At 41.3% G+C, this 25,313-nt stretch overlaps 2 protein-coding genes across 9 annotated transcripts in view; both read left to right on the top strand.

Moving 5' to 3' along the window:
* The window catches only part of LAD1 (ladinin 1), a 32,091-nt gene extending 26,456 nt beyond the window's left edge, over nucleotides 1-5,635 (top strand). Inside the window, exons 8-10 of the mRNA XM_048495948.1 lie at nucleotides 3,191-3,280; nucleotides 3,845-3,922; nucleotides 4,678-5,635. Of these exons, the coding sequence (XP_048351905.1) occupies nucleotides 3,191-3,280; nucleotides 3,845-3,910 (156 nt within the window). The 3' untranslated portion in view covers nucleotides 3,911-3,922; nucleotides 4,678-5,635. The remainder of the gene's footprint in view (nucleotides 1-3,190; nucleotides 3,281-3,844; nucleotides 3,923-4,677) is intronic.
* A 2,776-nt stretch (nucleotides 5,636-8,411) lies between these two features.
* Nucleotides 8,412-25,313, top strand: part of TNNT2 (troponin T2, cardiac type) — a 37,485-nt gene continuing 20,583 nt past the window's right edge. For all 8 annotated transcript variants that reach the window (XM_048498209.1, XM_048498206.1, XM_048498207.1 and 5 more), the window contains exons 1-3: nucleotides 8,412-8,534; nucleotides 18,925-18,972; nucleotides 25,300-25,310. In XM_048498209.1, the coding sequence (XP_048354166.1) occupies nucleotides 18,935-18,972; nucleotides 25,300-25,310 (49 nt within the window). In that variant the 5' untranslated portion in view covers nucleotides 8,412-8,534; nucleotides 18,925-18,934. The remainder of the gene's footprint in view (nucleotides 8,535-18,924; nucleotides 18,973-25,299; nucleotides 25,311-25,313) is intronic.

Below are 25,313 nucleotides of genomic sequence, written 5' to 3'. Positions count from 1 at the left end.
GACAGTGGAAGGAACTGAGATGCCTGCAAAAGATGGGAGAAGTGGGTTGCATTTGGGTTGGATGAAGGTGGAAGCTCTGTGCCCTCTGAGGTCCTCAGAGTAGTACTTCTTTTGATGCCTTTATTTAGTCAAGTGTGGTCCATTTTGGCCAGACTTCAATGCTTTTTCTATAGCAGTGCCAGCTCTTTGGAACAGCCTGCTGGTGGTGAAGGTAGGCAGAAGCCCCATATACTCTGGTTTTTAGAAACCAGGTGACAATATGATTTTTCTGAGAGCCTCTTCCAATTAAGGCTATTTCAGGAGGTTGGACTTTAGCATCTGGGTCAGCTGAAAATTCTGAAACTGATGATGAGCTGTTATAATTTTGTGGTGTGTGTTTTTAAGTTTAATTATTCTGTGGTATTAATCTCTTGCCTGCTTTGAACAGTGATAAAATAGCATATGCATTTTGAAAAAAATAAGTATATTTTAAGATGCTGGCATCTTTCCAGTCCCTTCTGATAGCTTGGATGGGAAAGGGACTTTATAAAGGGATCAGCAGTAACAGGCAGACTCTCAAAGGAGACTTTGGATAACCTTAAAGAGGAATGAGCTTGGAAATTGAACAGGTGTGTATATTAGTTTGTTTATAGTATGGGATTAGCTTGTCCTTTCAGGGCAGAGGAGGAATATTTTGGGGCTGTCTCTAATGGCCATGAGAGAGTCCACCCCGCTTTGCCTGCTTCATACTGTATTAGGAACTGGTAACTATGGCATTATGTTTAGTGTGGGCTGATGATTAAGTTAGTTTGATTGATAAGCATCCTGAAATACCTTGGGATAGGGAAAGGTAACCAAAACCAGACACTCTGAATTGGTCAGTTCAGGTACTGGGGATGGGAAGCGTCTCAGTCTTGGTTGTCATTGTCTGAACCTTCATACAATCCAGTATACAACAATAGTTTTGATGACCTGCATCTTTTGGCACAACTTTTGTGTGCAAACAAAGACAGTGAGGAGCAACTTGCCTATTTCCCTGTGCTTAGGGCCAGGGTGAGATTTCCCATATGCTGGCAAATCAGTTAAGCCTTTTCAAGTGCCTACAGCAGTTGAGGTACTAAAGATTTTACCAACTGAAATTCTGCTATTAAAATGAAATAAATAGCATACCTTAGTGGGTATATATATATGCTTTATGTATACACATACATACATACAGAGAGAGAGAGAAAGAAAGAGAGAGATGAGTAAACCTGGACTAAAACAGACAAGGTAAAGATGATATAAATGCAAATTATATAAAATGCAAATTACAGGCTTGTTCAGCCTCAATTTGCCTTGAAACCATGCAGAGGAGGTTTTATCCCTTCAATCTCCACCTAGTTCTGCTATCTGAAATGCTTCTCTGCTCTCATTATTATCATTTTGAAAGAAAAGATATGTTTTTCTAACAGGACAGTTAGGTTTTATGTTCTTTCAAGGTGGTGAACATGTTTAGAGAAAGGCAGGGTAGAAAACTCTAAAACAAACACATACACAAACAAAATTAAAAGACTTATTCCAAAGACTTATAGTCATCATCTTGGTCCTGATTGTGGACGGTCCACCACAATTTTTTCATCTGAACCTTGGGAGAGTTCAGCCTTTTTTACCCAGGTCAGCATCTGCAATGGATCTAAGCAGCAGGCAGAGGCAGACAAACCTGAGTGTAAAGGATCAGCCCTCACACAGCCTGACAGAGAGTGTGAGTGACAGATGGGGAGTGGGTGGAGTTTTAGGAATTAGAACTTCAGACAAGATTTGAAAGAGTTCAACTCAGGGTTCCAGAGAAAGCAGATGTGTTTTAGTGTCTGTGATTTTGGTGGGAAGAGAGTATTGAGAAAGAGAGACTGTACTCTAACCAGGAAGGGAGTTTACTTCTAGGGAGAGAATAATTCCTAGCCCAGGTTCTTAATGTAGAGCTACCGTTTGTCTTCAAGACAGTGTGGGTAGAACTGAGGGAACTGACTTGAAAGAGTTTGTGTCAGAGAGGCATCATTCTCTTTAGAAGGGGAATTACCCTGCATGTGGGAGAGATATTTTCATCCCTAGGTTTTTTTTAGGATTTACTTCAAATGCTGTGAGGTAATTCTAAGGTTTGAGGAGTCTGAAGAGAAAGCAAGTTGTAGGAAATACTCCTTTCTGCACAATTTAGAGGCATCAGAATTACCACATGAACCTCTGGGTACTAGTTTGGATATAATCTGTGAAACATCTTGAAGGTCTATCATATTTTAAAAGCATTAAGAACTCTGTGACAAACTGACATCTTTTCTAAAAGTCAATTACCATCCATGCTGAACTTTGTAAACATCTCAACATATGTAAATAAAACTTTTTCTTTCTTTTTGGACAATATTCCCTCCTAACTAGTTCCCTGAAGTTGTCAATAAAATTCTACTTCTTATTTGTTAAGCTTTGAAAAAGTTTCTTGCCTGGTTATCTGAGGTTAAAGAGAGAGAGGAAAGGGAGGGAGGATCAGCTAAGTTCCCTAAGCTGGTTCAGTTAAACATATATTTTACAGAGGAACAAGGTGGGACAACTGAAGAGAACCCCCCAAAAAGGTTATATGTACTCATTAAAAAAAGCTGACCAGCAGTGAAGAAAAGATCTTAGAACTGGAGAATATAATCTCCTTTGGGCGCTGGGAGTTGGGAGATTTCCCCCCTTGTGATCCCCTGTCTTCACATCATCATTCTCTGGTCATAGCTAGCAGCCTGAAAAAGATAAAGGGTAGACAGTGAAGATGCACTCTCCAGTGCAACAACTTGTCATGTTCTGAATCAAAGAGATGCTGTCTCAATTTTTTTTCTTAGAGAGAAACAAGGGCTATAAGTAAACAGACAAATTAACAAAACATTCACATCCCCTAAAATGAAGATGGAGCAAGCTAAAGTGACAGTTCCAATTCCAACAGAGACTGCTGAATAAATATCAGATTTTATACATTTTTGGTGGAACCTTTTGCAAAAGAAAAATGGTTTCTGCTTTGCTTTTTTGATGATATTGCAACCAGGTGATTGTTCATAGTTCAAATATCCTTTCTTTCCTGAACCTGAGAAAATTCTTGTTTACTAAAATGTTTGTCATACTTGGAAGCTTCAAAATAGGGAAAAAAACCAGGATGACATTCTTTCACCTCTAAAGTTGTATTCTCTCTCCTGTGGTTTAGGAGAGTTTGACAGTTCCAGGAGGAGTGTCATCTCGCATCAATCTGTGGATCAGCCGGTCTCAGGAACCCAGCAAGGATGAAGGAATCAAGGTATGAGCATGCTGATTGATCAAGTGCTTGTGACAGCTTACAGGGGCAAATGCTTGCACATAGCTGCTCCAACTGCTTTCTGCCCAGCATCATACCATGGCAGCTCTTTGTGATTTTGCTCATTTGACTCTGGAACAAGAGAGATTCTTTTGGGAGAGGATTATCAAGGGCACCTGTTTTAGGATGGATTAGTACAAAGCTGGATCCCTTCCCTCTGTTCTCTTTTGCCTACCATATCCATTCCTCCCCAAACAAATCCCAATCCTTCTCTAGCCTTTCACAGAAGGTGGGAGATTTTCTAGAGAATCGCCACAGCTACATCATTATGGAATCTGCACAACTGCCATGGATCTATTCCTGTAATCAGGGTTATTCAGGATAACGTTAGAAGTCTGTTCTAAATATACTTAAAGATATGGATCAGCTGTCACTCCAACCTCAGGGATCTGCTTGGAACTGCTGTTCTTTTTCAAGATCTTTCTATTGTTTAGATAACAAAATACCAGCCAATAACCTGTCTATTGAAGGAATGCTTTTAAGAACCTTTGATATGCCATTCTGTAGGATACTCGGAGATCTGAGAACACTGCACAGCAAAGTCAGGAGAGGAAAAGGTCCATTGATTCTTGAATGAAAACCTTGGTAAGAGAAAAAGGTCAATCAGCACATGACATAACTTGACCAATTCCTAATGAAGGCCAACATTCTTTTGTGAGAAGTCAGTTTCATTGAGTTCAGGATATGAGCAAGCAATTATGAGATTCCTTCCCCACATACTCAGTGCATTCATGGGATCCAGTATGATGTAGTAGTTAGAGTATGAGGTTAGGTTTTGGGAGAACCTGGTTCAAATCTCCATTCTTCCATGGAAGCCTTCTGGGTGATTTGGGGCCAGTCACATACTCTCAGCCTAATCTGCCTCACAGGGTTGTTGTTGTGGGAATACAATGAAGGACAGGAGAATTATGTAAGCCACCTTGGGTCCCCACTGGGAAGAAATATGAGGAATAAACAAACAAATAAGCAAATAAATAAATCAGTTCATGTTGACCTTGGCTACTGTCAAGCTGTTAGACTGATGAGAAGTAAGATGAATATAGGCTGGAAACTTTGGGAGTCTATAATGTATGCTCAACCCATGTTTCCAGTCTGTTGATTTGGGGTAACAGGCTTAGACAAATTAGTCTGTCGACTAGCACCCAATGGAAGAGATGTCTTTCTCATTGGGATAATTATTGGAAACGCCTACTTTTCAGCAAATCAGAATTTGTCAACTGGTGCTTATGTAGATCCAAAGTTAGGTTAGGTTTGGAACATTGTACCTTCAGATGCAAAGGTCATTTACTTCTCTCCATTATAATTTTTGTATTAGCTCAATGCATCCTGGTGTTTTTCAGATGGAACACGGCAAGCTAACCTGGAGAAAATTTATCTCTGTCTAAATCAGAGGCCTGGACCACATGAAATTCTCTGGCTTCCATTGGTTTTGGAATGTTACCTTCCCTAAGGTCATTTGTCTGGAAAAGAACATCTGGAAAAGAACATCTGTCATCCAAACCTGCCTCCAGTGCCTTTTACAGATGGGGTTTCTTGATGCCTTTAAAACTATTGCTTCTGATTGGTGGATGGGAAAGCTGATAATTATGACATAGAAACTATATTACCCGGTTTATTACTTCCCAGTTGTGCATTTTCTAGCTCCCAAATATCAAAACTTAAAATTGTAGCAGGAACCTTGAAGATATGAAATACATAGCACCTAATAATTGGATAGTATTTGTGCACCTGCCATGATAAACGACATAACAGGGTCCATGTGTATCTAACTGCAGCTAGCTTTGTTCAACTTCAGTGATTTTATCACATGGCCAAATCTGACTGGCTGCATACCAGTGTGGATGTTGTGAGGATGAAGAAGGCCAAAGAAGGTTAACAGAGCACTTGCCGCTGTTGTCTGAATACATGGAGCAGGGAATTGTCTGCCTGAATATGTGTTGTGGGGCTCCTATCTGATGATCTCTTCATCGGAAAAAATGAACAAAAAGGTCCTTCTAAAATCACTGACAGCTGAGGAGCAGGATTTTTATGCGCAAGAAAACTGTTCCTCTCCCACGATAGTCCCCTTTGGTTCCTAAGTCATAACTGAGACAAATTTCAATGGTACTTACTCATAACTATCTGGAGCTGTGTTGGGGCAGTAGGCTCTTTTAACACTGCAAATCATTGGAAAGAAATGTAGTTTGACCTGAAGATTTTGATTTTATTTGGCTACATTTACTTAATTTTAGATTTGGCGATTGAGGAGATATTTGGCTCTCAGTGTATTTCATAATAAATATCATTTTGGTTCAAAAATTTTCTGTTGTTCAATACTTTTGCTTTGAGTTGTTAAGAAAAGAACATCCTTGCTATTTCAGATCAAAGGTTCATCTAGTTCAGTGGTGGTGAACCTTTGGCACTCCAGATGTTATGGACTACAATTCCCATCAGCCCCTTCCAGCATGGCCAATTGGCCATGCTGGAAGGGGCTGATGGGAATTGTAGTCCATAACATCTGGAGTGCCAAAGGTTCACCACCACGGATCTAGTTCAAAGGTTCATCAACACCCTGTTTCTAACAGTGGTCCTTCAAAAGCCTCCAGGAACTCCTTGAGCAGGCTATGAAAAGCAATATTATTTCCTGAATATTCTGGTTCTGTTATCTGTGGTTAATAGCCATTGATAGACTATGAAGTTGTCTAATTTATTTAAACCAGAAAGATAAGTGAGAATGAAGTACATCCACTTTTCCATGAGCAACCCATACATTGCTAATATAGTGTTAATGCATGCAAAGGTGTCCATTTTTTTCTGTTTGGATGCTGGTTTTCTTTTGAACATAATTTGCCTTGCTGTAAGGTTTCTCAGCAGTGGATATCACAACTTTTTTCTGCCTATTTTTAAGACTATATTTTCAAAGAAGATGATGTCCCAGACCAATCTGACATCATCACTCCTTGGAAACTATACAGGCTCAGTCCTCTTAATACTTTGGATGCGAGATTGCCATGGAAGTCCAGGGTCACTATGCAGAGGCAGGCAATGGCAAACCACTTCTGTTTGTCTTTTACCTTAAAGCCCCCAAATGCTGCACCACCATCCTTTCAGACTCTTCTTAAGCCTAGCAGAATTTGATATGTAAAATAACTGTATACTTCAGAACAAAACTATTCCTCACATTTTTCTGATGCCACTGGGCTTCACTGTCAGTTCACATGAGCTCATTACACAGTTAATGGTGGTCAGCCTGTGCAAGTTGGCGCAAACCAGTTCTGTGAAACCACATATCTTATGTGAAGTCTATGTGAACAGGCATTTTCCTGCATCTGTTATATGCTTGAGTTCTAGATGCCTTAAGTTTTAAATGAGCCCAAATCAAAATTCTCTCAGTAAATAAATAAGTTTTGCATCCTTATGTGAATAGGCCCTCAGAAAAGGAGTTACAAGAGTCTAGCAAGAGGTGAGAAGAAAAACATGAACAAATTTAATTATCATAAAATTATGAAATGAAATCAAATGGGTTATATAAAATTGGTGGAATGTATGCCGCATTGTTTAAAATACTTTCCCTCTTTTTCTAAAGCTTAAAGTAGTTCATAAAAGTTTTCGAACCATCATAAACTATCACAAATGTTACAATCATAAAATGTCACAAATAACAATGCAATTAGAAATAGTCCTAAAGCTTAACAAAACGCAACCAGTATCACAAAACATCATCACCAAGGATGTGACATTGGCCAATAAAGAGGCTCCACTAGACTGACCTGCACTTGGTATGAACTAAGTATGCAGGCAGAAAGGCATCCAAATCTCTTATTGTACCATTTTCCTTGGTAGTCAACTCAATCTTGAAAAGCATACAGTATGGAAAATGCTGACATGAGTCGTATGAATTAGTAGCCCTTTCTGCACAAATCACTGAAAACATTTTGAAAACATTTTCAGTCTCCCTCTTTACCACCATGCATGTTTGCATTCATCACCTCAAAATAATTCCTGGTCACCATTACACAATTGTTCCCTTTTGTTTTGAGTTCTGTGCTAAATCGATGATTCAGTGCCTCAAAGCTCTATTCCTCCTATGATCGATGTCTTGAAGATTACCCCCCTCAAAATTAAAAACAACACAGAAATGAACAAAGAAGCAGGCAAGGGGGAACAGGTGGTGAACTGAGAAAATGGTATAGAGAAGGAAGTTCAGGGAAAGCAGAGGAGCATGGGAAATGAAGTAAATAGATCTCACAGCAATTGAAAACATAGTCAAAACGTTTCAACCGGAGAATTGTTTTAAAAGGGGAGTCATTTAAAACATTTGAGGCTGCAAATAAAACATTTGGGGGTAAAAATAATGCACAGCTCCATGGAGGAAATGTTTTATTTCCTGTCTCAAAATGTTTTAAAAGGTTTGTGTAGAAAGGGTCAGTGAATGAGTGAGAGAAAACAGATGTAAAATCTAAATTAGAATTTGGGTGAGAACTTTGTTCTTAGCAAAAGGTCAAATCTAAAGAAAAGGGAATTTCAGATTTAAGAGACCAGCCTCTTCAAGTACTCTTCAAAGGATATTAGTTGACGGGAGAAGACTCTAGGTGCTGCTCTGTGCTTTGGAGAGTCACCACTCTGGCCTTCAAACCAAAAGTGTTAGGGCAAATCTCCAGAATGATGGTTGCTTTTCTAAGCAGGTCCTTTAAAAATTAGCTCCATCATTTGTTCCCTGCTGTTTGCAGAATCAGCTTCCCAGGCGGTTATGGGGAGGGTCTGCAGGGATCCCAACTAAAGGCACAGGACAGAAAGGACAAAACTAATTTTCAGTATTTTGCTCTCTGTGGGGCAAAATACTCACACACTCCATATCAGAGTTCCAGGCCACTCGAGAGTGACAGCTGGCTGGCTTGTGTCAGACTCTTGGGCTCTTGGATATCTCAGGTTTAAAATAGCAATTCTCTGTGACCATACAATAGCAAGTGCTTTTATGGGCTCATGGGAGGGGAACCAAAGAGTTGCACATGAGGGTTCCGACGACACTGCCAAAATAACCGCAGAGTTTTGCATTCCAAGCTGTTCCCTGCTGGCATTCCTCCATTCAGGCATCTGGCTTGGGGGTGGTGGGTTGGGCTGGGGTGATCTTGTTAAAGCCTCACTCTTTGAAGTTGCCTTGCTCAGACTCCACACTGGTTTCCACTGAAAGGACCCTCCCCTGTTCTCTGGACAAGAGGTAAGGCTCCATTAAAATATGCTGGGTTCTTTCCTTTTAAATAACTGGGTATATCAACTATATCTGGAAATCAACTGCTTATATGAAAATAAGGAGGAAATCCTTAGTCAAAACAGTGTCCTCCTTAATCTGCTAATCCTTTCCCCATGGGCAAAAGTCTCAATTCCTTCTTGCTAATGTGAAAGTAATGTAAAAATATTTTCTGACTACAAAGGCATTATAGTCTGTTCTACATCATAATGTATGGCATAGAATTCAGACTTGTATGGACATAAGTGGACTGAAGGTTATTATAGAATGTGTTCATCAGATCATGTGGCAGATACCAGATACAGACACAGACCCCAACGATGAGCAGATTGCAAATTTCTGGATTTAGCATTAGAACTAGATGAAAATGAAATGAAGTAAAAAATGAAAACTAAATGAAATGCATTCAGTGCTCTTTGCACAACTGTTTGTCTGAATGATGTCAAAAATGGTGTTAAACTACAAGCACCTTGACAATTGGATCAGGTTTTGCAGATCAGATATAGAAAAAAGCAGTGTAGACCTATTTGAGGAGGAATTAGCAGCAACAAAAGACATTCATACTGATTATGAATCATCCTTAGATTTGCTTCATGTGCGTTGTGCATCTTAGTGCCACTGATTAATGCTTTTCATATCTTCGCTGGGTTAACAAGGAGATAATTGACTAAGAAGTTTGCCATTCACGTCATGTTGAGTTAATACGTGTACAAGTCACTAATGTTACTATTCTCTGAGTAAATGTTACTGGGTTTTTTTTCTGCAAGACAAAACAGATGACTTTTTTTGTTAATGGCTGGAAACTACCTTGTTGAAATGCTTGTGCAGTGGGTAGTCTCTGAACGACTGTGAACATTCTGATAAATGTATTTGAAATGTGAACACTGACCTACACATTCAATATCATACCTGTAGGAGATGCTCTGAGCCTTCCATTTCTGCATACTCTTATGCTTAAAGTGAGTTTTTAATTCCAGAAAAAATATAGTTTTCAATTATTAAATTAGCTGGGTCCATTATGAAGTCTGAACTTTAAGAAAATGATTTGAAATAAGGGTATGCATAGTACTTACATCTAGGGTCTGAACCTGTAATTGGACTTTGAGTGACATTAGTTTGATTGCTTAGTGTCCAGTAAATCTATAGTGACAAGACAGAACATGTATAAGTATTTAGAAGGCTGAAATGCCTTAAGTCAGAAGGAGAGAGCAAGCATTTCTGGCATTCAGGGGTACTTAGAGGTGATAAAATTAAGCCAACGAAGAGGCTAATGAAGTTTCCTAGGAGCATGTTAAGTAGTTGTGACCTATCTATTACAGAAACAAGCTAGAAGCAATACGAGATAGGCACATCGTTCTTTTAAAATACTATTTATTTTTAATAGATGTAAGCAGAACAGAACAGTAAAGGAAATAAAAGAGAATTAACAACCATATCCAATCCAATTGTCATTACATTCTGAAACAAAGAAAATATATTTAATATATTAAATACTAATAGGATAAGCAATAAACTATAAACGGTAACAATTATGAACAATAAATAATAGTATAATAATTGGCACTAAATAATGATTATCCTAATATTCTTGACAGAAATCATAAAATACTTTATATAATACGTATTAAACCCAATGCTGATATTAAACAATATTGTAAAGTAAATTATAATGAAATACAGTAAGTAAAAAGGAAACTTACAATGATGTTATTATTCATTTCTAAAAATACAAAAAAAATTAATATTCTAAAAATATTAAATTGAATTTATCTATTATGATCATTTTTTCATAATACATTCATTGTCTTCCCCTTTAAAATACATTTTAATAAAATATATCAAGAATATTGTTAATAATTCATAGATATCCTTTTCTACTATTCATTTTTAGAAATAATATAAATAATACGCTTTACATTTATCATGAAATCTTTCACAGGCCTCCCAATGCAGATGGGTGGGGTGGTGGTGGTTGTGCTGTGGCAGCGGCAGAGGGCCATGCCAATGTGTTTCCCCCTTCCAGCAGCATAAGGACCACCCATGCCTGTGGAGGATACAAAAATGCCAGCATCCTGTCACCCCACAGCTATGTGGCATGCAAACCTGGAAGTCTGGGGCACCTTGAAGCTACTCTGGTGTCCATGTGGATGCCAGCACAGGGTGGGTGAGCTGGGGTTTCTGGAGTGGAGCTGCTGCTCGTGAGGTTCCCACTGGTGTTTCAGCCTGGGAACACCAGCCCCCAGCTCTTTAGACTTAGCTGCACTGGCCCTGCAGACTTTCCCTCTTTCCATGCTGCCTGAAGTCCCCATGGAGGCAGAATGGCATGAATTTTGCAGTGCTGTCCCCTGCAGCCCTGTATGCCCCCACCTTCTTGACTGCACTGATAGTTGGTTAATATTGCCATTACTACATATTCGATTAATTTATTTCCTCAGTCTTTCCAGGATATTGCTGCACATATTATTCTGACTGCTGTTATCATCTAAACAATGCTTCCAAAAATTTTGGAATTTTTTGTTGGCAAAATGTTCAATGACATACTTTTAGCTTCCCTAGTAAATTTAATTTTCAAGATGCATGCATTTCTTTCTATTTTTTGTTTTTTTTCACATCCACCACATATGATAAAAGATATTGGCCACTTCTTTTCATTTCCAACATCTCCCATTATACTTCTTATTCTTTATAGTTCTTATCCAACTTCTCAATAACTTTTGGGTTTTTATACTACCAATAAAAAAAACTTATACTAAATTTTCTCTTTTTGACTGGCTGTGAATTTTATGATCTTTGACTATATGGCCCTTTCCACACATGCAGAATAATGCACTTTCAATCTACTTTCAATGTACTTTCAAGCTGGATTTTACTGTGCAGAACAGCCAAATCCACTTGCAAACAATTGTGAAAGTGGATTGAATGTGAATGTGCGGAAGGGTCTAAGATTTCCCATTGTTGAAGCGATTTCTTCCTCTAAATTTTGCATCCATCTTACCACACGTTTTGACTTGTTCTGTTTGTGTCATAAGTAATAATTTATAAATTCATCCTAATGTATTTTTGCATGTGTGAATTATCACCTTTTCAAATTCAGATTGCATTTGAAAAGATGTGCACATAGTTCTCAAAGTTCATGGGATGTATGGATCAGGAGATTTTTAAAGTATCATTTCCAAATCAAGAGGCACAGTTACTCATCAAGTTGACCTGAGAGTTACACATTCTGACTGGCAAACTCTAATAATTTCAGACATGTTGGAACTTGTCATCAATATGATAACTCACTGCTGGAAGAAGTACTGTGCACATCTTCAAAAGTACAATGTTTATGTCCAGCAACTGAACCCTGGCAGTTAAAGTCAGTTTCTGGAAACGGGCACCGTCTGAGACTGAGGCTTGGAGATCTCAGTTAAGAGCAACCTCTGCCACAGAATCCTTTTATGATCCAGGCTGACAAGTGCCACTTTAAGCAGACTTACCCCATCTAAGCCCACTGACTTTCAGTGGATTTAGAAGGGTGTGACTCTGCTTAGGATACTTCTGTTAATAACTCTGATTTATACTGTCTTCCATTTAGACAGTGAGGGTATCAACATTTATTTATTCTAGTTTCTTGTTAAGTTTGGTCATGGGCCAAGTAACAATTTGAAAATTACCTATTATCTCATGTCTAGGGCACAAAGTGACAAGGGAACTGTGGTTTACAGTTGCTTAAAGCTCTGAACCCCATAGGTTAGTTGCTCAAGAAATATACTGGGCATCTAGAAGCCTGACATCCAGACATATACAACCCTCATGTACTGGATGTTATGGTAAACTGCCCTCTCCCCAATCTCACACAGTTGTATGAACTGAGGCAGTCACATTACTGATTCTGTTATCATACAGCTGTTATACGTGATTTAGATATTCAAAGCTTTGATACTTAGTTCCAGAGAGTAAGAGGGACAGGGTGGTATGGAAGAGCAACAGATGGCTTGACACATGCAAGTTATTTGTAGAGCTGTGCAAAACTGCCCTTCCAAACCACTCCAATTTCACTTAGTTTGGGGATTTGCTTTAAACTTGCAGTAGGCAGGCTGGATTTGCTGAAAGTGGTTGCTGAGACTCAGGAATGTTTCAAGCAGCCACAGGTGTTCAGCAAGGACTGTGCAAGCCTCAAGTTGATGCATGATGTCAGATGGAAGTGGGAAGCTCAAGAAGAAATTGGTTTTAAACATGACATTCAGAATAAAAAATGACCTGGACAGCTATTATATGCACCAGGTATTATATACTCATCTTTCAGCAATCTGGACATGTCCATGGAACAACCCAGGCTTTGTGAATTTTCTTAGAAGAGAGGAGAGCCAAAGACACTTGAAAACTCTTTCATGACTCAATTTCCGAGGCCTGTCACTATGCAGTGGTGACATAGCAAAGCACTGATGGGAAAGTGGAACTCCTCCACCTCAGACTGTAGGGGAAGGATAACATTTTCCAGCAGTTTTTTTCCCTACAAGCAAGGCACTACTTAGTGATGTAGCAATTGTTTGTGTGAGAGAACACCTTCCCGCACCACCAGAAAGTGCTCTAGAGTAGGGGTGGAGATTGCCTTGCGCCTTGTCACGGCATTGCCAGCCTCCGCCACGCCCAGGAATGCCCTGTTCTGATGCGCTCAGGGCGTCGCGCCCCCCCATCCCATTGGCGCTACACCACTGCCCTAGGTTTAGCAAATTCAGTCCATGAGCGAGCAAACAACATAGTCCATAATAGATGTAGCATATGGCAATTACAGGTCAACAGATGCAGAAGGGAAATAAGATTGGGAAGGGGAATAAGACCTAGCAAGATAGACTACATTTTTTTCAAACTGGGGACATGGATCTCTTAATGGCCTTCAACCAGTCACATGCTGTCTCCGGAAGAGTATTCTGGAAAATGACTGAATTCTCCTCTCCCATCTGTGTCCAGCTGAAACCAGTGAGCAATTATTAGGCCTTATAGAATGACCATGAACACGCATGAACACATGAAGCTGCCTCATACTGACTCAGACCCATGAACAATCCATCAAAGTCAGTCTTGTCTACTCAGACTGGCAGCAATTCTCCGGGGTCTCAAGCACAGGCCTTCACATCACCTTTAACTGGAGATGCCAGGGATTGAACCTGGAACCTTCTGCATGCAGTTCTGCCACTGAGTCACAGTCCCGCCCACGGTGGACTAAGGGTGTGTGTGGGGGGTTTCCAACAACTTTTCTTCTCTTGAGCAGAACAGAGAAAAAAATCCTACAAATGGAATTTTGCTCAGAAAAAGCTTTTTGCCTTAACAGTCAGCCACACGCTCTTTACCTAGCCTACCTCATGGGGTTATTGACTGGATAAAATTAAGGAGATGAGAACAATGTCAGGCACTTTGAGTCAGTATTGCTGAGAAATAAGGTTTAAATGAAGTAAAGTATGTATATTTAAAAATTCGATGCGTTCATACTACTTGAAAATCCAGAGGAGAACAAGTTCTTACCCCTAGTCCTTTCTCTTGGCTTTTCTATTAGAAATTATTTGCAAATGGCTATTAACCAGTCAAAGCTTAGGACTTGCATATATTACAGATTTTACTATGCAAGTTAAGCATATGTTAAAACTCTGTCCCTGAAACCAGCTCGACAAATTAGCTGCTGTGAGTTCCTATAGGAAAAAAGGCAGGATAAATATTGTCCAAAAGGATTAATACCAGCAGATCAATTATCTTTGGCTATAGCCAGTGTAACATCTTTGTCAATGATCTAAATAATTCAGCTTCTACAGGCCTTTCTTCACCCTCAACTTGCTACAACTGCTATGTTCTACAGATAATTCTCCTGGCATATATGTTTAGAAACCCTTGAAAGGCCCAAAGAACTAGCCTATGAAAGATTCCCAAACCTTGGAGCTAGTGTAGTATAGTGGTTAAAGTGATGGACTAGGATTCGGGAGACCTAGGTTTGCATCCCTGGTTTGCCATGGAAGCACACTGAATGGCCTTGCGGCAGTTACTCTCTCTGGCCCTTTCCACACTTGCAAAAAATGTAAAGCAGATGTGGATTAATGCTATGTGGATCAGCAACCGAACCTTTTTGTTGCAGATTTTTTCTTACACACTTCAAACACATTCCATGGAAGGTATCCGGTCCTGCATCTGATTCAAGAAAGCCGACATTTCCACACTACCACAAAGTGCTGTTGCCCTCGATGTCCTGATTGGCCGTCGTGCCCTGCACGCATTGCAGCGTGGTGACATTACCACGTTGTGACGTGGCAACGAGAGGACGTCACTCCCTCCCTCTCATTGGCTATTGTTATCTCGTGGTTTCTTGTGGTGGTTGCGACGGGATATCGGAACCCCTCCTTCCAATTGGCTATCGTGCGCTTGTGCTCCACATTCCCACACAATAAGCCTTGACTTTTTTTTAAAAGGACATTTTCCAGCACATCTGTTGGCAACCCAAAAGCATGTACAGAGTTCTTTTTACTTTTCAATGGAGTGGCTTTCCACAACTGAACACAAGACATCCTTGGCTGGAATGTGTCTTTGGAAAAAGCAACAAGGACCTGGCTTCTTTTTTCTGAGATGAAATTCTGTCTGCTGCAAGACTATTGAAAATAACAGAATGCAGAGTTGCACAACAGAATACAGAGCTGGTGCCTGCACTTTAAAAACAAACTGTAGTATTCTCACTTCACTGGGGTTATTAACTATCATGGTGATTCTGATCTACCCTCCCTTCTATTCCAGCCCCTGGCTTGTCATGCATGGATCCTCCTCCCCCCTCTCTAGAAGTGCATCTCCAAAGTACACACTGGTTGCATCCAAAGGGGGGGGCTGTCTGCCTCTTATGGACAGCCTCCCCTGGGATCACTGGGGTTATTCGCTGTCTTGGTGGTTCTGATCTACCCCAAATTAAGAAATAAATACAACCCTCCCAATTCTTACTCCAGTGGTTCATCTAATATAGGGAACGTGTTTCACTGCCAGTTCAAACCGTAAAGCTGAAGCTGAGTCAAAAAGACTTCAGTCTCTATTGGGTACAAGAATGTGCTGTTCTCCATGGGTTTTGCCAAGCTGGTAGATTAAAAAAAAAGGAAAGTGCCAATAGTATGTAGATAGCCCCCCCCCTCCACTGTAGCAGAGAATTCCCTTCCTTCTACAAGAGCATCTCCAAAGTACACGCTGGTTGCATCTAAAGGGGGGGGGGGCTCTGCCTCTTAGGGACAACCTCCCCCAATTAAATGGTTTAACAATGAGTCATGTTCCTTTCCTGCCGATCCAACGAGTGCCCAAGATCTCTTGTTCTCGCTACGCAGAGATAGTGGAAAGCATGACAGACCGCGAGGAGCAGGAGCAGGCAAGTGACAGGAAATCCAAACTTAAACATCTGCGCGCGCATCGCCAATTAACTGGCACCTTCCAATTGGCTGGTTTGAATTGCATCACCGTTTGGGCGGGCATGTTGAAAGTGGAGAAGTCGCAAGGTTTTTACACACTAGCCAGGCACATCTGGAGTTAAACCATGTTTTTTGAAAAAGTTGTACATACATCCAGGAACAGGGGAAAAGTGAGGTAAATGGTTGGATGTGGGACAAATAAAAAAGTGAACCAAACTGATCCATGACACGGGGCTAGAGAGTGTGGAAAACTTGCAGAAAACGGAACTGTCCCAAATAATTGTTCTAGAGCAAACCTGTAGTGTGAAAAGGGCCTCTCTTCTCTCTCTCAGCCTAAACATCCTCACAAGATTGTTGTGAAGATAAAGTAGAGGTGGGAAGAACAATATTGTAAGCCACTTTAGATCCCCATTGTGCACAATTGTAGGATATAAATATCTAAACAAATAAATAAATGGTTTGGATCCTATCTAGAATTTTTGTTGGTTCAAAGGTGGGGGTAAGTGATTTTTGCTGATTTCCCCCCTCACAGCTGCCCAAAACATCACAGGTCAAATCAGTGAAAATCATACCCCCTATCGTGTCCCCATGGAAATTCTAGACAGGATACAATGCAATGCCTCCTTTCTTTCTGGAATCAGTAACTTGCTTTGGGTCATTACCATGGAGAAAACTAATGTAAAAAATGTAATGTAATATAAAAGAGGGAACAAAAATAGAAACCAATATTCAGAGAGGCTATTTTTATGAAATGAGGTTTGATTTTTTATGGCCGTTTCCGCATGGGCCAAAAACGGCGGCCTGGGGGTGGTAAAAACGCCGTTCGCACAGGCGGCGCTGCTGAAACGCAGCAGCACCGACCTGGCTGCCCTTCCCCTCCCTCAGGGCGGCAACAGGCCGCCCTAAAAAACAACCCTTTAAAGGGTTGTTTTTGAGGGAACAGCGTCTTCCCGGCGGCGCGGTGCGAACAGCACAGCCGGGAACACGCTGTTTCCCTTCCCTTTCCCACTCACCTTGTCCCCGTCGTCGGCCTGCTGGCCTCCGAAGCCCCTCCCTCACTGTTCTCCGACCCCTGGAGGTCGGAGGGCAGCATGGGCGGGGCTTCGGAGGCCAGCAGGCCGACGACGGGGACAAGGTGAGTGGGAAAGGGAAGGGGGCAGAGGCGGCTCCATGTGGAGCCACCTGTCGTCCGCCGGCCTCTCCTGAGGCCGCCTGCACGCTTGCGTGCGAACGGCCTCCGCCCCCACACTGGCAGAATTCTTGCCGGCGTGGGGGCACCTGGGGGGCCATGCGGAAACGGCCTATGTGGATGGAAGAAAAGAGTGAAGATCTTTCTTCATCACAGGGCACAAACCCAAAAGAGATCAAAAACTTCCCCCAGATTACATTTGTGTCCCTCTCAGAGCATGCCTCCTCCTTTTAATCGCTGTTTGCACTGTTAGTTTGCATCATGCTGCACTGCTTGCTGTCTGCTATCAGTGCTGAGTGATGGAGTGCCTAATCTCCTGTCACCTATTTTAAGAGAACTGTGCTGCAACATATGTATGGAAGAAAAGACAGGCTCCATTTGGAGTAAGTCCATGTTTTTAGAACTGAAACAGCAACTCCTAGTTGGAAGACTCTGTATCAGATAAGTGCAGATAGTCCTGTTGTTTTCTGAAAGGCTTAAACCCTGCCATACCCAGCAATGTCCTTTTAGCTCCTATTTCAGGGCACTTAACTTATTGACTTTATTCTAGACAGCAGGGACCAATAACATTTTTAAGCCTTTAGCATGATATGATAACAGTGCCGTAGGAAGGGAAAATGGTGCCCAGGGCGAAATGGCGGCCGCCCCCCCCCCCCAAACACCCCTTACCTACCAATTTTAAAGTGAAATAAGCAGCCTGGTATGGTCCATGGGGGCTGCTGCGGAGGATGCTGCAGGCTCCAGAGGCAGCCTGAAGGATGGGAAGGGGTGGGGGAGCAATTCTCTGCCCCCCGTGCCTGCGCCCAGGGCATGTGTCCCCCCACCCCATCCTACTGTTGCTCCACCACTGTATGATAATAATGCTGAACATTTCCATCCTTTTTCAATTGTGATGGTTGTTCAGTAATATGCAAGTAGAAGTGTTTGATACATAATCACCTGCTTGTCTTGCAAATTCCTTATATAGCTGTACTTTCAATAGCTACCCAAAAATTATGTTTTAAAGTATGGTTTTGAGGAGATGGTATTATTTCAGATGAAGTTTTTCAAAAGATCATTTGAGATAACTCAGGACCACAGTCCCCAGTGAGCTTTGATGGGTTGGAAGAAGCACAGATGATCAGCAAATTATTTTAGTTTCTGATATGCTAATGAAAGGCTCCCATTCCTATTTGCTCCCCATAAATGGGATGAGACAGATCATAGAAGGTGGATATGGGGAGCAAGACAGACAATTCAGGAATGAACTAGACATTACAAACTGTATGATTTTGCCACAGGGACAAAATGTCCTGTAGCTGCTAGTTCCCAATGAAAAATCATGAGTAAATGTACAGCAGGGCGTGAAGGGACTGCTGCATAGGAGAAGGAAGGACATTTCCTTCTCCACTGTATGATTTTCTGCAGCTGAAACAGGGGCTGGAGGAATGTTATTTTGTTATTTTCTCTGTGGGGACACTTTTCCAAAGCTGTTGAGGGTTGACTGTGTGAAAGGGGAGGGACCTCAGTAGGGTACAATTTCTTATTTATTTGTTTATTGTATTTATACCCTGCCTCATACTATAACAGTGTCTCTAGGCTACAGGTTAGTGTCATAGAGGCTACCCTCCAAAGCAGCTGTTTTCAGCAGGGGAACACATTCCTGTAGTCTGGCAATCAGTTGTAATTTGGGGAGATCTGCTGGTGATTCAAATAATGAAGCAATACTGTTTTGTGGCTGTCTTGCAAGTTTTAATGCTCCCCCCCCTTTTTTTTTGGATGGCAGGTAACTGAAAATGTCAGACACTGAGGAAATCATTGAAGAATATGAAGAGTAAGTGTTTGGTGCCCCAACATTTTCATTGTTCTCCTTATCCATAAGTGGTAAATATGTTGCTTTTGGGTCACTCATAAAGATGGGTCTAGTTATATGGTCACTCAGATTTGCCATTCATATCTTTGCGGCCCAGGAATGACTGAGTTCATGACATGGAATTGTTCTGAACATTCAGAAAGTTTATTAATAGCCGGACACTTGAGATAATTTAGAAGCCTTGAATTAAGCAGGGCACTCACCATATAATCCTTCAAGCGATCCACAAACTCTTTCTTTGGAAAGAAAAATCTGTAGCAAATTCAAAAATTTTGCCAATCAAATTAGAAGTCCATCTAACCAGATGTTCACTGTTAGGCTATCATCTGAAGAGCTCCAATAAGGAACACATTTGCGGGGCGGGGGGGGGGGGGACCAAAGGGTAATGAAGAAAGGCATGTGTTAAAACATTATCAGTTTTAAAATAAAAGATATCACCCTAACAAATGAGATGCTGGGAGTTGAATTATCAGATATTTCTAGAATCGCTTAAAGCTAATTTGGAGTAGGGTAAGGCCCCAGTTCAGGTTAGTGCCTCTTGAAGAGGGAATGGAGATTTTTTACCTTTCTTTCCTGTATGGCTTTGCTAATTAAAACTAGGCTTTTTATACAGGAATGGGCCCTTCTCTGTTTTCCTTTAAAAGACCACCTCAGGGGTCTCTGTTTTGATTAACATAACTGTTTCAGCATGAGAGGGTTAAACTTCATCTTCCCGTCTCCATGTGCTCCCAGTCCAAACTGAGGCCCTAAACTACTGTAATTAGGGCTGCCAACCTCCAGTTGGGCAGCAACACGAACTACTTTGCACCAATGGTTATAAGGACTCATGTACCAATGAAATAAACATGGCTGTAACTACAAACTATTCCTGTTTATATATAGTTCACAAAGGAAAAGTTATTGCCATATTTATTTCAGTAGTTCATATTGCTGTCTTCAGGTGCATCTACCCCCTATTTTTCTAAGAATGGCAAACCTCCAGGTGGGGCCTGGAAATTTTCCAGAATTACAGTGGACTTCCAGTTGACAAAGATTAATTCCCCTGGAGAAAATGATTTCTTTGAAGGACAGACTCTATGGTATTAAACCCCACTGAGATCCCATTTCCAAATCTCTAGGAATTCCTCTACCTGGAGTGGGCAACTCTAAGTAATTAATCTTAACAAGACACTGGGAAACAACGATCTCCATCAGATATAGGAACGGTTACATGTGGTCTGTAACACAACAGCAAGGTTTTGTGTATGTGGGCTACCTAATGATGGCATTATTCTGAAAGATTCATTTGTACTCATCATAGCTAGTGATAATTCTAACTTTTGTTAATATTTCTAAAGCAATATATGTCAGCGGTCACTTCCTTAGGATAGATATCCTGGTTGTAGAGATAACATAGGCATTGCATTTATGCAGAGTTGGAGCCCGCCAGAAGCATGTTGCAGATCCCTGTGATGCACCTAATACATGTGTTTACTATCTTAAGTGAATTAGGTAATGTGTGGATTTTCTCTGCAAGTAGTCTTTCCGAGTTCCATTCATACAAACAGGTATTATAGAAAATTGGGGTTCTGGTTCTTGAGAATAGAAGTTGTACCTGCATGGAAAATCTATGTAAATTGTAGTCATATAATATGGCAACTGTGTGTTTCATGTTCATGAAATGTGCAGCTAATGAACAGAATGACAACACAAAATCTGCAAAGGGCTAGAAAAAAACTAGCATTTGGGAAAACTTGGGGTGGGAGGGGGAAGAGAGGATGGGATATAGGAATTTGTACCACCTCTTCTGCCTTCTTTTTCCAGGTTCTAGTTAACATCAGTTGAACACAGCACCTATTCAGGTTTTGAGAAAGATGAACACCAGCCATTATAAAATTCTAGCATAACAAACCCTTGTGGTGTAAAGATTTTGGGAACAGGAAGAAATGTACATATAGTTATACAAGAGTGATATAGTTACAACTGTCTTGAGAGCTTAGGCTGCTCTGCAGTTCTGGAAATTCTTCATACCTTTTATGATGCCGTGTTGCTCAACATCAATCAGAGTTTCTCTGTTTCTTGCATGGCTACCACTCACTCATCAGCTTCTCACATAGTCCTGTAACCCCAAAGATCTAGCCGATACCACTGGGAAATATTCTTTCATAGCCTGCCTTGTAATCCAGCCACTGCCTCCCATTTTTATCAGCACCTGTTCCTTCAAGTTATTTGAGCTGCATCTCCAGATAATGCATCAGATGAAGCTAAAGCCATTCAGTAACACATGCAACTGGCTAAATGCTATTTCCAGTTTAATGGTTATTCCCCCTCCCAATGAACTGACATTAAATCTGTATGTTGATTATGGTAGATGTCTCCCAGCATCCAGCAGGGTTTTTTTAAAAAAAACAGACAGTGGAAAACCAGTGTCATTTCAATCTACTAGGGCTAAGGTCCCCAGCATAGAATCCATGAGCTCCAAGATGCCTGTTAACACTGTTCCCACTACCTGCCAAGTGTTTTTAGAAAATGGACAAGGCCAAGTGAGCTTTTGCTTATCAGGTCATCTGACTGGCTATTGGAGATCTGATTGGCTATGCAGATTAAAAAATAATTGTTTTGGCTGCAGCTACTGCCACATTGAAGGGATTTTCACACTGTGACTTAAGATGAACTGAGTGTAAGCAATTTTTTTTAAAAAAACAATATGTTAATGTTAAAAGGTTTCCTGTTATGAAGACCTTCAACTGAAATGTTGAAGTGTTGTTGTAGAATTAGGCATAATCACACTCCCTTTTGTGATTGGTACCTCCTTTGGCAGCATCCATTTTGTGGCTAGCTCTACCTGTAGCAGCAATAATGTGTAGTTTGCTGGCCCCACCTCTAGTGGCAGCCATTTTGTGATTGGCTCCACCTCCAGCAACAGCCATTTGTGGTTGCACCAACAACCATGGGTCAAAATTCCAAAGGTGCCTGTAGGAAACTCAGTCCAATATTGTACAACACTTGCTAAGGCTTGAAAAGAATTTATTAGCAAGTACCAGAGGTATAAACTATGGGGGAGGCAGGGCTCAAGCACCCCCAGATTTCCCCGGCAGGGGCAGTGCTTCAACAGCTGTCAGAACTTCTTGGATTTCACAGCAAGGGTGATGCTCTCCGCCCCCAAGCTGCCAGGTAGCATCAAGAAGCTGCTCAGGCTGTCTGGTTCTCAAGTGCAGTCAGTCCTGTTTGTCTTCGTAACAACTTAACAAGTTCCTAGGAGGCATTGGGCTTGGTTTTTTGTTTGTTTTTTATTGTAAAGGTAAGGGGGGAGTTATACTTCAGTGGACAATATTGTCTGTGAAGAAGCAATTGAGAGACAGAAACAGCATGGAAATGGGAAGAGAAAGATCATTCCAGTCAGAGGTGTAGCTCTAAGGGGGTGGGGGAAAGGGGGTGCGCTATGCACCAGTGCCCCCCTTGGGGTGTGTGATTAGGGCATTCAGGGGGCATGGTGGGGGTTGTTCTGGGGCGTAGTGTGGCATTCTGTGGCGGGACGGGAGCAGAGGACGCACCAGTATCTCCTTTAGCCTACAAAATGAACTGTGATGTAAGTACAGCTCGATTTGAATTCAGTAGCACCTTAGAGCCAATAAGATTTTTGGGATATAAGCTTTTGAGAGTCAAAGCTCTCTTAACTAGTATCTGATGAAGGGAGCTTTGACTCTCAAAATCCCTTTCCCTTTCATTTCCCCCTTCCCTTTCCCATCGCCTTTCCTCTCTCACTTTTCCTTTTGTTTTTCTCTCTTCCTTTTTAAAAATGATATGCAGATGTCTCGGTTTACTGGGGCTTCTCTGAGAATGGAACATTCTCCTTAGGTTGATTTGAATGGTGCTGAGGCATTTATAGAATTTATTGCTGCAGGTTTTAATGTTTTATTATATGCATTGTTGTAACTACCCAACCTAAAAATTAAATTAAATCAAAATAAAATAAATAAATCTTATGCCCCCAAAATCTTGTTGGTCTCTAAGGTGTTACTAAACTTGAATCTAGCTGTTCTACTGCAGGCCAACATGGCTACCCTCTCAAATTACCTGATGTATGTCATGGATCAAGAGAATTTTGGTTTGTCTTCAAGATGGAATACTAATAATTATGTTATTATTATGTCTTAATGGCCTTGCCTTACAGACAGAAATGATTCATTCTCCATTTTGTTTTTAACTATGGGAGTGTTACCAAGGACTCTCTTCCTACCAAGATGTGTGCTATCTGCCTTGATTCCATCCTGGCTAAATTTGTCTTGGCAACCATGTTAGGAGCTATCAATGGCCTGTTTTGGAGGATTTCTTCAGGGTATTATGAGTGGCCAAAACATTGGGCAAGAAACCGATTCGCTGATGGGACATCTGTTTGCCTAACCCTTGCCATAGAGTCTTGCAAAACCAGGCACCCACCTTTATCAGGGTAATTTCATCAGCAAATGGAAGTCTTCCTGGGTGCAAAATCTAATGACTATCAAGCAGCCATGTAAGGTGACTATTTTTTTGCTGACCTCCCCAGAGCATCTGCTACCCTACCATCCTTTTCCAGTCATGGGTGGGAGCCTCAATGCTGCCAGTCCTTTTGTGCACCCTGACTGGATGCAATGAACTTTTGTCACCTTTATGGAATGCCCTCCCTCTGAACTTAGTTAAAGCCAAGAAATCCATAGATTCTCATCCTGGACTCAATCTGAATTCCTGGACCTTATGCCTTTTTTTTTTTTTTGCTGGCACCTATAATTATTGCTGCTTTGCCAGCCAAAATTGTGCAGTTTCATCCACTTGCCAACTCCACTTTTCTTTCTGTGTTACTGTGGGACATTCATATGTGATTCATGGACACTCAGAGGCGTAGCACCAAGGGGAGAAGGGGGGTGCATGACACACCAAGGGCACACTGGTGTGGGGGCATGGTGGGGGCGTGGTAGGGGACACACGGCGCACGCATGCCCCAGGCACAGTTTCCCCTCGCTCTGGCCCTGTGGACACCACTCCAATACCTTACCTTATTCTTCCCTTGGGATATGTGAAAGTTCTGCCTAAAGCCCCTACTCTCAACTTGTGCTTTGTTGAAAAAAACAATGTACTGGAAGTTAAGGTGATTTTGGTACACGAGTGTAACCCATGTCTTTAGACATGTGGGCTTTTGGGGGGACAGGGGAAGGAGAGGCCTTTGACTCAAGTGCTGAAAGTTAAGGTGATTTTGGTATCCTGGAATTGTGACTTTAGAGGGAAAAGAAATGGAAGAGATGGGAATATTTCTATATTTAGCCATTTTTGGGGTGTCTGTACCTGTACTTGGGCAGGGGTGGTGGTGGAAGGTGAGAGGAAACTGGTTCCCTAGATATGGAAAAGTGAGGTGATTCTGCTGTCCTGGACCCTACCTCAACCCCAAACACATGCTCCAATATTTTTAGGTGAGGGTATCTGAGAAGCCATTACTTATTCTGGATTCTGAAATGCATTTGGAGATTCATAGTGAGTATGCAGTGTGTGAGTGGTGTTGGTCTAAATTTGGGGAGATTAGCATTCAAATCCCTAATAGACACAAAGCTTACCATGTGACCTTGGGCCAGTCCCACACTTGTCTAAGTTGTGAGGAAATGAGAGAGGGGGAAGAAGCATTTCCTTTCATATTATATGAAGGTAATATTTAATCACATTGTCTCAGTGAAGGAGTCCATGACATCTTTCCTCTCCTCTTGTAGAATTCTCTTCCTTTGACTGAGATTTAAACTATTAAAATTATACCCCACGATTGATGGCATATTTTTTTAATATATATAATTTCAAATTGAAATAATCATTATAATCATGTTAAGCTGTTCCAACCCAAACATTTTTACGGCTACCATCACAAGCCCTGCTCTGCATTTCTCTTAAAGTGAAGGACTTCATCAGCATGAAGGACTGGAGAGTCACTTAATTTGCACTTGAACCAAGGACTAGACAGACTCATTTAGCTTACTCAGTGTTTGCTCATTGCTCATATTCTTAAAGCTTTACCTGTAACTGGGCGTTTCCCTGGGGAAAAAAAGCCATGAATTCTGTTTCATGAGGTGGTGCTCAAGGTAACCCAGAACTGTCTCGTGAAGAATTACGACTAGTGTGAGCAGCACTTTAAATGCTGCCCCCTGCTGGACAATCAGTTGAGAATGGATGCTGGCTCATCTTTCCCTAGGTGTCCCTGGTGGGAGTCATGACGGACCACATTTGTTAAGTGTAATTGTTTTTTTTAACAGCCATCATTCTGACTTAGGTATGTCTCCTTTTGTTTTCCAGGGAGCAGGAAGGTA

The sequence above is a fragment of the Sphaerodactylus townsendi genome, linkage group LG05 (genome assembly GCF_021028975.2).
Source record: "Sphaerodactylus townsendi isolate TG3544 linkage group LG05, MPM_Stown_v2.3, whole genome shotgun sequence".
Lineage (NCBI taxonomy): Eukaryota > Metazoa > Chordata > Lepidosauria > Squamata > Sphaerodactylidae > Sphaerodactylus > Sphaerodactylus townsendi.
The sequence above is the reverse complement of the archived record's forward strand: the minus strand, read 5'-3'. Positions and strand labels throughout refer to the sequence as shown.